The sequence below is a fragment of the Pseudopodoces humilis genome, chromosome 10, assembly GCF_049639895.1.
Source record: "Pseudopodoces humilis isolate 2021_Gansu_Grassland_sample_001 chromosome 10, ASM4963989v1, whole genome shotgun sequence".
Lineage (NCBI taxonomy): Eukaryota > Metazoa > Chordata > Aves > Passeriformes > Paridae > Pseudopodoces > Pseudopodoces humilis.
The window spans coordinates 22,634,217-22,649,775 of NC_142209.1; the positions used below are offsets into that span (position 1 = coordinate 22,634,217).

Below are 15,559 nucleotides of genomic sequence, written 5' to 3' on the forward strand. Positions count from 1 at the left end.
GTGCAGGCAGCCACCCCTGGGACACACAAGCTTTGTGCCTTTGCCCAGCCGAATTCTGACCTTCCAGCCAGATGATGCAGCCTCTGAGGTGGGACCATGGGCCAGTTGTGTGGGCTTCACCTTTCTTGTGCAGCAAAGAGAACTGACAGAACCAGAAACCAGCTGCTGCCAACTTCTGCATTTCTCCTTGAACATAGCTGTTGCCTCTGATGGGGTTTAGTTTTAATGTCTCTTAGGCTAAAGCATGATTATGTTACTAGATAGCAAGGGACCAAGAATCAACCGAATCCCTTGGGCTTAAAGTTAAATAGAAAGGAAAAAAACACAGGTAAAAGAAAAACAGAGTTTGAGACCCATCTGCTTCCTCTGCCCTTCCCTCCTCCTCTCTCCAGACTCATGTTTTGAAGGGAAGGGGATTTGGGAAGCTGAAAAATTACAGTCCTAGAGCTGCTGTGCTATGGGCAGGGCTACCTGTGCTTCATTCCATTTCTCTGCCCACTTAGTAGTCCTTCATATCTCAGTGCTTGTATTTTAGCTTTAGATACTGTATTTAACCATCATGTCACACACTGCAAGTCTGTAAATAAGGCTACAGAGGGTGTTCAGAGGCAGAGAAACTACCACGAGGAGTACTGGAGTGGACAGGTCAGTGTGTGGGTCTTGTAAGACCAGTCATCCCATAAGGATTTCCCATGGATAATAGTCTCCTGTGCTTTCTACCACTTAAAGCAGAATGAAAAAGGCATTCCACTGATCCAGTAGCAAGCCAGGGATGCAGAGCAGTAAATTTTCAGTAATGAAAGCTATGAAGCGATGCAGAACCTGGATGATTTTACTAGCCAGTGTTCTTGTTATACCCAGGGGAGAACAGAAATGCCCACTGTAATTTCCCAGACACCTGTGAAGGAAACAGGAGGCTGCATACCTCCACATTATTTATACTTAATTTTCTATAACTACATAAAATCAATATAAATGTGGATTTGTTGTGGAGGGAGGGGGACAGTTTTTCTAAGTGTAGCTCCTGAGCCTCTGCCTGTGATGTTCATGTAGTGGCTACCTCTGCTTCACTGCACAGCAGAAGTGAGACAGGAATCTTATTTCCATCATTCCTTTCCATCCTCCACAAAGAAAAAAAGAAACCATGTACTTACTGTCCACAAAACAGCCAAATTTTCAGTCCTACTGATACACACTGAAGTGACAAGCAAAGCTGGAAGACAATGACTGCAAATATAAAAGTCTCCCAGCAGTTTCCCAAAATCATTTGTGGTTTGGTTTGTTTTAATCTCCCAGAACTTTGTAACATAACAATGGGCTTCAAACTTCCCCATCCAAACACATTTGAATGAAGACTCTTCCTCACTTTAATGTTACAGGGGTCATGTTTCCTCACAGATCTGAAAAAAAATCAACCTTCATCCAGAACACAACTTCAAAACAATGTCAGAAGATAAAGCACTTAGAAGCTCCCAGAAGAGGACCTTCTTATTATGTCTGTTGATAGAGAGCCTGTGAACTAGGTCCCCCACCATAGTTAATTCTGCAATGTTGGTAAGATTTTATAAAAAAATCATTAACTGCTACATGAAGGATGCATAGATAGGTTGATAATCTTGTGCATTTTAAATACAAAGGGATCAATTCATTCATTTGCTTGACAGCCTGCACAGTCTTCCTTGTGCTTGCTCCCACTTCTTGTCCAATAAGTGTACTTGAGAGATGTACTCAACACAGGTCTGTTTCACATGCCCCAGCAGTTTAACAAGGGTTAGCCTCAGTTCCTCTGTAATATTTTTTCTATTCAGTGATCCATCAAATAACCCCCGAATCACAAAACCAGCTTGATCTTGATCAGAATGACAGTGGTCACAGCTGCAAGAAAACAAGTACATGTTTGTTCCTACTGTTCAGCTCCCTCTCTGTTTACAGGTAGACCAGATTCTCCACCCACAGTTCAAATAAAGAGGTAAGTAAGTTACCAGAGGTATCCTCCCAGTAATAAAACAGGTCTCCCTGTGATGAACTGCCCAGAATTAATATATCCCTGGAGCAGAAGCCTTTTGCTAGCTCTCTTTGAACTACAATGCAACATCTGTTGACAATCTCCCGCAGGGTAACTTCTCTCCTCCCATTTTAATCCTCTCTCTTTCAGAAGTACACATCAATTGCCACAGGATGACTCTCACAAGCATTAGAGTGTTTCCTTTCACTGGTCTTTCTTGGGACCAGTAGGAGGAGGGATGATCAGTCAGCCCTGTTCAGTATTTTCTTAAAAATTTGCTGTTGTGTCCAGACTCCTGAAACCTTCAATGCTGAATTATAGGTTCTGCTTGGAACAAGACAAGATTCATGGGTTCTTGAACATGACTTTCAGCCAGATTTTGACACTCATTTGATTCTAACTGAGAAGAGTTTTATTAGGGACAGCTGCAGAATTAGCAAAATATTCCTTTGTGCTAGTCCTGGCTATGCCTTCTGATCACACAGGCAGATAAACACAGCTAACATGATCATTGCTTCAATTTCCCTTCTGATAATCTTAAGGGCAGGATGAGAAATTTTGCCCACTTTTTCAAAAGGATCTCAATATTTTTAGGTAGAAGGCAACTGTGGACAAAACTATTTGTGGCTGTCTAGCAGAAAGGGAACCTTTTTTCACAAAGGGTTTAGAGAAGCACTGGGAAAAGAGCTCCCTTTATTTTACAGAGCCTAAGCTGGTGTCATTCATTCACCTCTTCCCTTCTCCTTCAACAGGCAGCAATTATAAAATTTAGTTATCTCAGAGGGAAATGGAATAAAAAAAGTCAAACCACATAAGGAAATTTTACAGGGCCCTTTTCTGCCACTGTGGCACTCTATTCTCATAAAACAAGCCAGCAACCTCGCCTTTATGAGCGTCATGGAATTTTCTGTTCAAATAACAAGATTTCTCCACCTGTTTTGTGCCACACAAGAGGAAGCAATTTACCAGCACTTGTCAAGTCAGCTGCTCCAGATTGGGTCTTGACAGGGTAAATCTATGGTCATTCTATATCTGTTCTGTTCTTACTGTGCTTAGTCTCCCTAAAAGGAACAATCCAAGCTCAGCTCTACACCCCGGAGCTTTAGATAGTCAACAGTGTAAGCACAATCCAACACAACTCAAAACTTACAGTATAGCTGGGAGAAAAATCTAAATATTTGAAAGCATTAGTAGAGAAAGCACACCAAATTCTCTCAATTTGTTCTGGTCCACCAAGTGAGAGCTCAAAGGACAGGATCATATATCCCATCCCATGGGAGAGGGCTGAAACAGAGGACTGCAGCTAGGAATTCTCTGACCTTGGAGGAATCCCCACTGCAGCCAAGCACCACAGCATCTCTTCCTCTGCAAGCCAGCTGGTTGCTGCCAAATCTGGATGACAAAACACCAATCAGGCCCTGCACCAGTGTCTGTCTCCTGCAGAGAAAGAGCAGAACACGCAGCGTGATGTTGAAAGGGTAGAAGGGGCAGGTCTGAGCAAGGGGGTATGAGATGGCAAAAAACAGCTCAGGTCTCTGGCAGAGTGTGGGACTGGCAGTCTGTAAATGACTTCTCAAAATGGCTGTTTCCCTTCCTGGAGTTGCCCCCCATGGGTTGGTCCTACACCTTACAGCTTCCACTTGTGGAAAATCCAAGGAACAAACAAGTCAAGAAGAGTTTGCCCACCCAGGGAAGCCAATATCCTTTCCACTTTTCAGTTGTTCCCGACAGTAAAGAGTGCATCTCTTAGTTAACATTAGAGGTCATGCAGCTCTAGCCCAGGCAGGTCATTGCTGAGATCATCACTCCAGCTATTTCTAGCCACTTCTCCAGCACTGCTTTCCACCAGCTCAAAACACAGCCTGGAGATGTGTGTACAATCAACACTAAAAGACCAAAGAATTATCCTTCCCTAGCCCTCTTACCCCATGTGCCAGACCTGAGAACAACAGCAGTCTATGCCTATCCCCTCCAGCACTGCTGGTTCAGCGTGGTCTGCAATTGTCTCAAACCCTATTAAAAACATCCTCATTTATCTCCCACTGAAACAGAAATACCAGCAAGCATCCTCACAAGCTATGGGAGCTCAAATAAAAACAGATGCCCATGGCTGCAAGTGTCCCACACCAGCAAGCTGCCAAAACAGCTGCTGGGTGCCCCTGCCATAATAACCCCTGCAGGGTTTCTGATGCTAATATGTACGGATATTTGCTACAACAGTACAGCAACAGGTAACTAGCTGCTTATTATTAAGTGAGGGGGTTTGCTCTAACATTTGATAAGTGAAGCTCTATATGAGTCCCCACCTCAGAATAAATGTTAGAGAAAAGCTTAACCCTTTGGTGGGACACGCAGGCTCTTCAGGCATTGCCCTAACAGCAACCTGACATGTTACAACTGCATCTACTAAGCAATTAATTGTAACAGGTTTGCTAGTAAAGTCTGAATCAGCAGGATTAGTAAATTGGAAAAACAGTACACAGGGCAGTTTAATATGCCTTAAAACCTCCATTCACAAGAATCTTAAGCATCTTACTAAAGTAGGGCATGAATTTTTTCTTTTAAAGGAATATTAGCCCTTTGTTCCTAATTTCTTTTACTGCTAAGTGTTAATGCAAACACAAGGGGGTTTTATATCCTAAAAGCAAGGCATAAATCCAAAAGGATGGAGAGGCTGAGAGGCAAACCTTCTTGAAGTGAGCAATTTTCACCTTCTCACTGGCTGTGTGTCAGCACCAAAACAAAAATGGAGCCACATTAAAAATCTTGGCACTGTCAGAGGAAGCGATAAGTATCATAATTGGCCCTCACATGCAGCTTTTCATTACCCTGACACTACATGGGGAGGGAGGATGAAAGAACAGACAGGCACACACATGTTATTTCTGTCCTGGCATAGCAATACTGCTCTCAGAACTAAGTTTTAAATCTGGCCCAAGTGCTAGACCACTACTCCAAACTGTACTGTCTTCCTGCCTTTAGGCTCCTAATACTCAGCCCTGCCAGTAAAACTGGGCCCAGCAAGAGCCTCTCATCTGTATGACCTCTGGAACAGTAGAGCTTTGTCATCCACATCACAGCAGAAAACCCTTCCAGGTTCTTAAGATCCTGAGGTGCAGAATCCAGCCACATTTACCTTCAGGCACCTCAATCTCCATGGCACTGGAAAGCTCATCAGATCTGAAGTGTCTGGGGTGGGAACCTCAGCCAAAGATGGAGAAAACTACTCTGCCTCTCTCAGCAAGTTCTTGCTTCTCTCTAAAAGAAATGAAAAAAGCAACAGATGGGGAGAAAAGTTCAAGGATAGACTTACTGAGTCTAGGTATCCTCTGTCTACTGTTTGTGACACCCGTTACATATGGAGAAATTGCTGTTATTCAGATTTAATAGCATTTTTTTATTCTTACATGGGTAAAAGCAGTGGCACAAGGCAGCAGAAAACAGGTTCCATGACAGGCAAGAAAATATATTGGCAAAAATGTTCAGGCATTGGACTTCACCTGCCTGTGGCACCAGCAGCTCCAGCCAGCTCCACATCATTCAGGTTTAAATCACGAGGAATCAGCCACCTCATTTCTGCTCCAAGCCATGATCACAATGCCAACCCCTTCCCATACAGGGGACAGGTTGTGTTGGAAAGGGACAACAGGACACCTGAGCTGACCACGAGATCTCTAACGCAGAGGCTGGAAAACCATATCCCAGACTGTTAGTACATTGGAGTAAGATCATTCCTATGATCTCTTCTTTCCCTGCAGGTGCCATGGATTTTACTTCCTTCCAGAAGAGATTTTTCACTTGATCTTTCAGATCAGAGACTGTAGATCTGATTGAAGGATAACACTGACAGTCCCTTACGCTTAGCAATGCCTGCTGGAACAGTTACTGGGGGTGAGGATGGGGTGGGCATCACTTTGATGGGGTTTCCAGCAGTCATGCCTCATGCAGCAGAAGGCAGCTCTGCTGAGCAATTCAGTTGTGTTTTCAGAGATGAATGGCAGCAGAACCTCTGCCTCCCCACCTAGCCCTGATCAAATTGTTCTCTCAGTTGTGCCAGCACAATTTTTTCCTGCAGCAGCACTGTGAACCACACCACTTCAGGGGGGAAAAAAAAGCCAACAAAAAAGCGCAAACAATGACGCACTTGTTAGAACCAGCTCGGCTCCCTGATCGGATTTACAGCACATCAACAACTGCAGCAGCAGAAATTTGGGAGGCAATGTGCTGTGAGGCCAGGGCAGGAAAATGCAGAGAGATTGAAACATTTTAAGCTGATGTTGACAGCACAGACAACATCTCATGAAGTCAGAGTTTAACAGGTGGGATAGTGACATAAAAGGGAAGGCATTAGGCTTCTAGAGAAAGAAATAGGGAATCAATATTTAATTATAAGAGAACTGCAATGAAGTTTCATTATTGAAAACATCTCATCAAGTTGATACAATATTTTTTATAAAAAAAACCTAATAATGAATCTACATTAACCTCCAGACTCAGTGCTCACCAATCCTTTCCCACTAATAAAAACAGACATTTATATACTTGTGGTCAAGAGCTAGAAAGATCAGGAAAACAGACAAGGAATTAAGATGTCCTTTAACTCCATTTCAGTTATCAAATTGCCCTGATTGTCCAAATAATTTGTGTGAATCTCTCTCTCACACATCAGGTTCCTACCTAATGCAGAGCAATTGTTCTTTACCAGAATCAGAAAAAGGTTTCAAGAGCTGTGGATGGAAAGCAGAAGGAAAATCCCTTCTGTTACAATCAGTACATTATGTCTTTGTCATTTACTGTTGAGGAGAACAATGAGAACTAATGATCCTTTTTTGTAGAAATGCTTCATGATGACACCAGATGACACTGTGTCCCAGGTGGTATCAGCATTAGTCTGAGGAGGATGAATGAGAGTGCTGTTTTTCCTAATAATAGAAAGAACCACAAAGCCATACCTGGGACACAGACACCTCACAGACATACTGCTGCCTTCCCCCAGGGAAGTGAACCATATTCTCTAGATGCTCTGGATGTTTTACTGTAGCACAAAGCTGTTGTGGGGAGAGAATGCTGGAAACAGTGACATGAATTCTCAGTCAGACCTGTGACAGTTCAGACATCTGGCAGCTGTCCGAGGGCAGCTGGGGCTGGACAGAGGGTATAAGGAAACAGAGCCAAAAAGATCTAAGGATCTTCAACAAGGAAGCTGAGATGTCACTCATGTCTCTCCAGGGAGCAGGTCAGAGCCCATGGTAGGGGTGGGGGAGAGCTCCCAGCAGCAGAGCTTGGGGAGAAAGGAATGTGAGAGAAGGGGGAACTGGGAAGCAATTAGAGCTCAGGCATTTCAAATGAGCACCCCTTCTTAATAGCACCAATTATTTCAGTCATTGCAGTAAAATGTGAGGAAAGTATTGTCCAAATAGCAACGAGGAGACTGCCCTGACAGAGGGCCTGGGTAGGAGACAGCAACACTCCTGATTAAACAAGGCAGATGAGGTGGCTCAGGGAACAGCTCCAAGGACAGCTGTGAAGGGAACAGCAGGTACCCGTTCTCCACGCCCACGTGGAATGAGCAGATGATGCCAACCCTCAGGATACAAACGTCTCAGTAGCAGAAGCTGCCATTTAGAATCAGAGAACATCCTGTCTTGGAAGGGACCCACAAGGATTGACTCCTGGCTCTGCATAGGACAACCCCAAAAATCACCTGTGCATTGTCCAAATGAACTCTGGCAGGCCCAGTGATGTCACCCCTTCCCTGTGGGTCACCCCCTTCATGAGCTACCTCAGAAAGACTGAACACCCTGCCTGCACCTAGCCAGAGATCAGCTCCAGGAGAGGGCAGACATTTATGTCATACCTGCCTCAAGCTTTGCCAGTTCAGGATTTAAACGGAAGACCCTACCTCACAAAGCTGGCAGATCTGTTACCTTCTGTATCAGTAACACTGGAGCCACACATGGAAATGAACTGTGCTCCACAGGCAGGTACAAAGGATAGCTGGCAGAAGAGAGCAGCAGGATGAAAGGTCAGTCCCCAGCATCTCTGAGCTTGCCAATCCAGTGCCTGTGGAAGAAATTTCCACAGGAAGAGCTGTCCTGCAGAGCTCTGAGCAGCCACCAGCCAGCAGCACCCTCCTGTGACACATTCCTGCAGCTCCCAGGCAGCTGCTCCACTTGAAACCCAGGAGCTGCACTTGCTCCTGCAGCATATGTGGCAGATGTGGGCCTGGGCATCCCCAAATTCCCTGAAGGGGCATCCCCTCCACCTGATGTGGCCCAGTCTCTCAAGTGCTCCACACTTTAATCCTGAGTTTGTACAAACTGTAAGATTGTGCTCCGTTAGACTGAACTTTGTGACTGCTCAGCAGATCTAGCACCTGAGAGAGAGGGGATGACCACTTCCCAGTGTTTTCCAGAGGCAACCTCTGATCCAGCACCATTAGCATCCAGCATGATGATCCAACATCATTAAACCCTTCAGAAGAAATCTCAGAACAACTGAGAAAAAGAAGGGAGCTGCACATATAACATACTAACTTAGGCAAAACCCTCTTATTGCCAGCATCAAAGATGCAAAGCCCTTTCTGCCTTGTATCCATCTCTTTCTGCTAACTTGTTGAGTGGGGAGATGGAGCAACCTTGTGCCAGGCTACACTCAGCCTGTTGTTTCTTCAACAGGACTTCAGAAACCTAGACAAGAAGTGATCTGTGTAAGAGGCTCCTGTAGCTATCAGTGCTTTGGTGCCACTGCCTTTACTTTCACTACTTCCTAGCTTATGGCTCTGCTCCTGCTGGAGCTCTTCCTCCTGTTTTAGTCAATTCACAGACTGAGATAGTCAGTGATATGAGCAGATGGGCAGAAACAGATTTTGTATGAGGATTACTTACAATTTAGTTCAAGAAAGAACATAGTTAGTGGTCTGGTTCCACTTCACAAGCTGGAAATACAGGGAGGTCTGGAAAGAACAAACCATAACAAACATGACTGATGGGATCTTTCTGCCCTTCCAATACAGAAGGCATGGATACAATAAGGAGGAACTCTTGGGGTACTGGAAGATACAAGGAAACTCCATAAAGCAGTAAACTTGCATATCTGAGGTAGTTCTGTCCACAAGAACTTGCACATTTGATTCCTGAACTTCATAAACCCCAGGACGACAGGCTGGAGAGCATTGCACAAGTACAATAAAGATTGTGATAAGCAGCTATGAAGATTAGAGTAAGGATATCCAAATCTGAGGCTCGGTCTCCAGCATGGCAAGTGCATTTAGAGAATATGGAATCTGCAAGGAACGTGTACTTTCACAGGGGGAAGGAGAAAGGAATGCCAGCACAGAGGCCTCACTGTTTCAGCGAGCAGCGCCCATCCACAGGGACAGGTGGGGGGGCTTTCCCACAGAGTGTGAGGACAGGAAAATACGCCTAATCCCTGGCGGTGTGACGGGGACGGGCACAGGGCCGGGAACAGCGAGGAGATCCCGGCTGGACTGGGCTGGCGGAGCATGCTGGGACATGGAGTCCCCTCTGGGGGAGCCGGCGCGGAGGGGAGTGCGTCGCGCACTACGACTCCCGGAATGCTTTGCGCACTTCGCCGTCTCCTAGGAGACGCTGCGATGCTCGCGGGGGGTCCCGCCGGGCCGGAACTACCGTTCCCGTGGTGCCCCGCGCGCCGCCGCCGCCGCCATGGAGCGGCGCGTGGCGGAGCAGCGCGTGGCGGAGCGGCTCCGCAGCACGCTGGGCCCGCTCGGCCTCGAGGCGCACGCCTTCAAGGTAATGACGTCACCGCGGCGTCATCGGAACGACGTCACCGCCGCGGGAGCGGGGCAGGGAGCGGGTCCCGGGGCTCGTCAGGGGCCGGGGGTGCCGGGGGTGCCGGGGGTCGCTGTCCCCGGCTGGTGCCCCGGGCCGGTGCCCGCGGAGCCGCTGCGGCCGGCGCGGGTCCATGCACAGCGCGGGGTCCGGTCCGTCCGCCCGGGAGCGCGGGGCAAGGTGACCGCAGCGGCAGCAGCTGCTCCGGGCCTCGGTGCGGGCCCCTGACCGGCGGGGTCAGCGAGTTACGTAATGACACACCTGCCCCAGCAGCCTGCACATTCCTCTAGGCAAGTTTAAATTTTAATCTAAGTGTGGGAGCACCTCATCCGCTCCGAAATGGCCTCTGACCTCTGTTCTGCCCGTGGAAGGGGCAGCAGCCTCTGCCACTGTCCCTGCTCAGCTGTAAATGCAGGGGCTCCTTCCTTGCCCGCCCCAGGGCAATCTGCAGTAAATATAATCTGCAACATCAAATACAAATGAATCCGCAATAAACGTGCCCTGCCCTTGGGGACTGTTGTGTCTGACACCTGAAATATGTTTATTTCCTGCTATGATCTTGTTTGCAGAAAAAGTACAAGGCAATGAGGTGGTGAGAGAAGTAATGACAGAAGTGCCGCCAGAATTTAAAAGTTTAATGCTGCTTGCCTAAAACACATAAGCAGAATTCGGGGCAGAACCCAGATGAAAAGATTTTAGCTACCAGGGGGGAAATCTTTTTAGCCCTGTAGTTCTCTCCAGATTTCATTCTGACACAGCCAACCCTGGTGCACTGATTGATGCTCACTGGGAAACCAGCAAAGCTTAGTTTCACATCTCTCTAATTCCTTGTAATCTCAATTCAGCACCTTAAGAGCCACAAAACTAATTAAGTTTAGAGGTTCATATAAGAATGTAAACTTTGTAGTGAATCTGGTTTTTGTTCTGTTTCTAAATGGGCAGTCTGTCTGCCAGTGCCAGCTGCAGAGTCATTGTCAGAGTAATTTCACAGAGTATTTAGAATAAACAGTATGTTTAGTTTAAAAACTTAATGTTCCATTACTCAACATCTCTGACTGTTAGACCTGACCTTTGTGGCACCCCTGGAGAGCGGGAGTTGTCATAACCTATGAAAAGACCAAAGTTATTGTGCAGGGCACTAAGACTGGGATTTGGGGCATTTCCTTGTGCTCTTCACAGTTGCAGGTCTGAGCCCTGTCCTCCTGGTCATGCTTCCTGCTGCCCTGGCTTATCTCTCATTTCTGGACTAGACTGTGTTATACAGCCCTGGAATCAAATATCCAAATATGTCATAATCCACGGGCTACTGGTAACGTTTCTGGGGGGTTTTAGAGCTTCACATTCTTCATTCCACACAAGTGTTTCCTGCAGAAGTAAAACATGCAGCTTGTCACACAAAACAGAAGCACCAGTTTATTTCTGGCCCAAGATAAGAGAACAAACAAACCTGTAAAAGCTTTATCTGAACCAAACCATCTGATTTGCGTTGGCAAGACTGATTGCTCATACTTCCCTCTAGGTTTCTGAGCAGAACTGGATAAAGGGCAGACTGGGGCTGAATGCTGTATGTGATTCTTATCTCACAGCTCACAGCATAGCTCCCCCAAACTGTGAATCCTGGTGTGCAAAACAACTTGGTTTGAAAGGAAGGTCCTGGGTAGGTTGAATATCTGAATTGCAAATGAAGGGGGCTACAGTTATTTCCACTTTTTTACATTCCTGCATGTCCACTACAGTGGTGTCTGTGTTCTAATGGAAATTTGTGTTTCTTTGCCGAAGGTTGGGTGGTACAATGCTGTTCTCCAGCCAGCTTTCCACCTCCCCTACCCCGATGACACACTGGCCTTTGTGGTCCTCAGCACACCTTCGATGTTTGACAAAGCCCTTAAGCCTTTTGTGAACAAAGAACGACTAAAAATAATCAGGGATCCAGTGGATCAGTGTGTTTCCCACCATTTATCACGTGTGAAGGAGGTAAGAAGCTGAAATACTGACTCCTTTTAGTGTTGTGGCACATAACCAGGTGGGTTGAACAGCAGACAAAGCCCTGCAGGCTCCTGCCTTACTCTTTGGAAGGGTGAAGCATTATTCATGAAGGTGGGAGCATCAACAGGCTTTGGCTACTTTACTTGCATGTTCTGCCTCTGGATTACATCGTGCAGCTGTGAGGGAGCTCTGCTGGCACAGGTTGAATGCCCACAGCCTCAAACCTGCTGATAGAATTCAGCAGCAGGATGTGAGAGTCTGCAGGCTTCACACGTGCTTGATTTGTTGCCATCCAGCAGTTCTGGAGTGGCAAAGCTTTTTCCAAGAGCCTGGGCTGATGTTTCCAAATTTTCGCAGAAATTCCCTGACCAGAGGGTGGATGTCATGTTTGATTATGAGATGCTGCCAAGCCGAAAGCCCAAGTTCCTGGCACAGACAGCTGCCCATGTTGCTGGAGCTGCATATTACTACCAAAGGAAGGATGTGAAGCTTGATCCCTGGGGGAAAAAGGTAAGGCAGAAATAAAGTCTAGGAGTCACTGAACTGCAACCACTTAATTGTACAATGATTGTTTGCTCACTAGTCACTAGTGCATCTTACAGGAAACTACAAAGTCCAGAGCACATACAGGTTCATAAAGTGTTTCAGGTGGAAGCTTCCAAGATTCTTCAAAGGAGTAAGGAGATGTGCATAGAGAGAAATATCTTGATCTGTTAAACCTACTTAGACTGAACAATAAATGGCAGTGTAAAGGAAAACCTGTTACTTAGAATATTACAAACTGGGGGAAAATACTCTGTGGTTAATTTCTGTAATAGATTTTCAGAAAGGAGCCTCTCCCCACATTCCAGAGAGGTATGTGTGGGCACAGGAAAATGGGAGTGAAGTGCAATGCTTCAAGCCACAAATTCAGGAAAGTTTTCCCTTCTGCTCTTATACCACTCCAAGAGAAGGCTGAGAGAGTGAGAAGCATCTGATGCTTTGAACTCTGACCTTGATTAGACACAAAGTGAGGCAACCTAGATTTTTTTTCTTTTTTTTTTTTTTTTGTCTTCCAGAAGATCTTTGGCGTTTGTATCCATCCCAAGTATGGAGGCTGGTTTGCTATCCGGGGTCTCCTGCTCTTCCCAGACATTCAGGTGCCGTTCCTGGAACAGCCCACCCCTGTTGACTGTGTGAGCACGGAGGAGAAAAGGATTGAGCTGCTGGAGCAGTTCAATTTCCACTGGCAGGACGGCCGCTACAGGGACATCATCGAAGTGAAGGAAAGGTACTCGGAGGAGCAAAAAGCCTATTTTGCCACTCCTCCAGCCGAGAGATTCCGGCTGCTGGGGCTCTCACAGGAAGCGCAGAGAATCACATTTCACTGAGAAACAGACTCCGAGGAGGGCAGAGGGCAGCAAAGGGTAACTCATGAGCACCGGCTTTTCCCGGTGCCGAGGAGGAGGAGGAGGAGCAGGAGGATGGTTATGGTGATACAGAGATGGCAAATCCGAGCAGCCTCAATGCAGACATCGGCTTCCCAGAGAGGGGCAGAGCTCTGTGGTCTGGGGGAGGTGGGAGCCGTCTGTTCTGTGCTGCTGCTGCTGCTCTGGGGTGTCCTTTGGGGAGCCCAGTAAGGTCCCAGTTAGCCTTGCTTGGGAGTAGTTTAGACATCCTGGCAACTTTAAAATCCATGCTGCTCATTAGAGAAATCGCTCTTGTTCTCAATTACTTTCTTTCTGAATGTTCTGTTTTTATTCTTTGTGAGTGTAAAAAACAAAAATAATTCTATCATTGTACTGCTTAGTTTGATTTTGTCTAAACTTGGGGTAGGTACTTCCTTAGATGTAGCCAGCATTTTATTATCCTGTGTCATGATTCTCCCTAGGGAGCAGATGTCCAGTCTTTTCAGTCTTGCCTAGGTCACATTTAAGCATTTATCCATTTATAGAGCATCTGCCTGGAGTATTTGGAAAGTTGCTGGGTTATGTCCATATGAGTGGAGGTTTTACTCGTGTTAAGATAACAGACTGAAAAAGACAATTTCCGTAGCTTTTTCTAAGGTAAACCACATTTGTGTTAAAAGTATTTTTCAGTGCCAGCACACAGCACACCCCTCACAGTTACTGCCACAGTTTCCTGGTGTGCTTTCTGTTTGGGGAAGATTGTAAACCTGCACACACGTAAAAGCTGTGGCACAAAGCTTTGTCACATGCACAGGCAAACAAGCACAGAAGAAGGGAAAATATTAATGACATTCATGTTACTTGTATTGCTGGATAAAACATGTTCAGACAGAACCATAACATTTTTCACATTACTTTGTCCTCTTATATTTGTTCAGAGGCTACAGTGCACCTGGAAATAAGGAATTAATTTATCTTTGAGCAATTTGAGGCTCATATCTCATTAAAATAATATTTTGTAGGAGTTGTTTTACTGGACTGCAGTGCAATGCTGCAAATGGACAGGTACTTTTTTCTTTTTGATGGTATCAACACGATGATGAAGAAGAAATACTCACTTTGCAGAACTGAGCCCTTTCTATGTTGCGATTCTTCAAACCTTTTGGAGACTCCACCACAGAGATTGCCCTCACCATTGTTCACTGCTTGATACACTTGCTCATAGTCTGTACACTAACTCATTGTAATCCAAATTCAGGATAGCAAGTTTGCTTCCCTTTAAGCAGAGAAGTGTGTGATCACTGGGTTTGTTCACTGCATTTGCTGTTACAAAGAAATCTTTGTTGCTTTTCATGCTTTGTTCATCTCTGACTAAGGCAGACACCTGACTTAGAATGTGATAGAGGTATTGTGATGTTTAATTTAAGTTGAAGAATGAAATTTGTTTAAAATCTGTTCTGTTTTTTATAGAATTACTTCTGGTTCAAATTTGTTTGATGTTTCAGAACTTTCCAACTGAACTTTAATTTAACAGGGGCTTGAGCTAATGGCTCATATTAGTAACAAAGACAAAATACTGATTCTCTTAGAAGGATAAATATAGATCTGAACAAAATGTATTACAATTTAAAGTGAAATATTTTGATTTTTTGGTATTGATTTCTTAAAAATATTTAATATTTTGTCTTAATTTATTAAACAGATTGCCATGGCCATTGCATTTCAATTTCTGTAATTTATTTCTCTTCAAATGGTATTTTGGTTAATAAAATATACGAAGTTGTAAGGAAACCAGTACTGAGTATTTTCATTTAAACTTAAATGCAGGGCTTGACTTGTGGAGAACTCAAGATGCTCAAGCAAGAGCCAATCATGGTGTTTTTAATATCCTGAAAAGAGTGAGCTACCTAAGACACACAGTATCTGAAAGCTAAGGAAAAATTTGGTTATCTTAGCAGAAGTTGGTAAATTGTTATCACAGGTCCACTGGGGGGCCTTATTTAAAATACAAAACCTACAGCGCATTGTGAATAAGTCCAACTAAGGTTTATATTTCCCAGGTCATTTCAGCAAGAGCATTAACAGCAGGCACCATGACAGTGCAATTTTCATTTCTTCCTCTGTTCTTAACAGCAACAGAAGTTCCAGATGTCCAGTGAGACATAACTGAGGGGCTTTCCCTCAGCAGCATTAACAATGTGCAAGTACCGGGATTTTTACTGGTTCAAACCTGTTGGTGAACACTGAGTCACAAATCCATGATCCTCGTGCTTCTGGGAATGCAGTTGTGTCAGGCAGAACAGAGCACAAGTATTTAGCAATATCCATTCCTTCTACAGTGATTTTGAAATGACTTGGACTGGGCATTT

General features: G+C 45.2%; 1 protein-coding gene across 1 annotated transcript; it reads left to right on the top strand.

The window, feature by feature from the left end:
• The first annotated feature begins 9,664 nt into the window (after nt 1–9,664).
• Nucleotides 9,665–14,981, top strand: MMACHC (metabolism of cobalamin associated C). The gene is made up of 4 exons (XM_005521107.3): nt 9,665–9,777; nt 11,596–11,790; nt 12,160–12,312; nt 12,861–14,981. Exons 1-4 carry the CDS (start codon nt 9,691–9,693, stop codon nt 13,170–13,172), a joined length of 747 nt encoding a protein of 248 aa, XP_005521164.1. The 5' UTR covers nt 9,665–9,690; the 3' UTR covers nt 13,173–14,981.
• Nucleotides 14,982–15,559: the final 578 nt, after the last annotated feature.

Excerpts from the sequence above, each read along its gene's own strand:
- MMACHC (XM_005521107.3), top strand. The coding sequence starts at position 9,691 with ATGGAGCGGCGCGTGGCGGAGCAGCGCGTGGCGGAGCGGCTCCGCAGC. Across the intron at positions 9,778-11,595 it reads TCGAGGCGCACGCCTTCAAG|GTTGGGTGGTACAATGCTGT; the intron begins GTAATGACGTCA and ends TCTTTGCCGAAG. Across the intron at positions 12,313-12,860 it reads TTGATCCCTGGGGGAAAAAG|AAGATCTTTGGCGTTTGTAT; the intron begins GTAAGGCAGAAA and ends TTTGTCTTCCAG.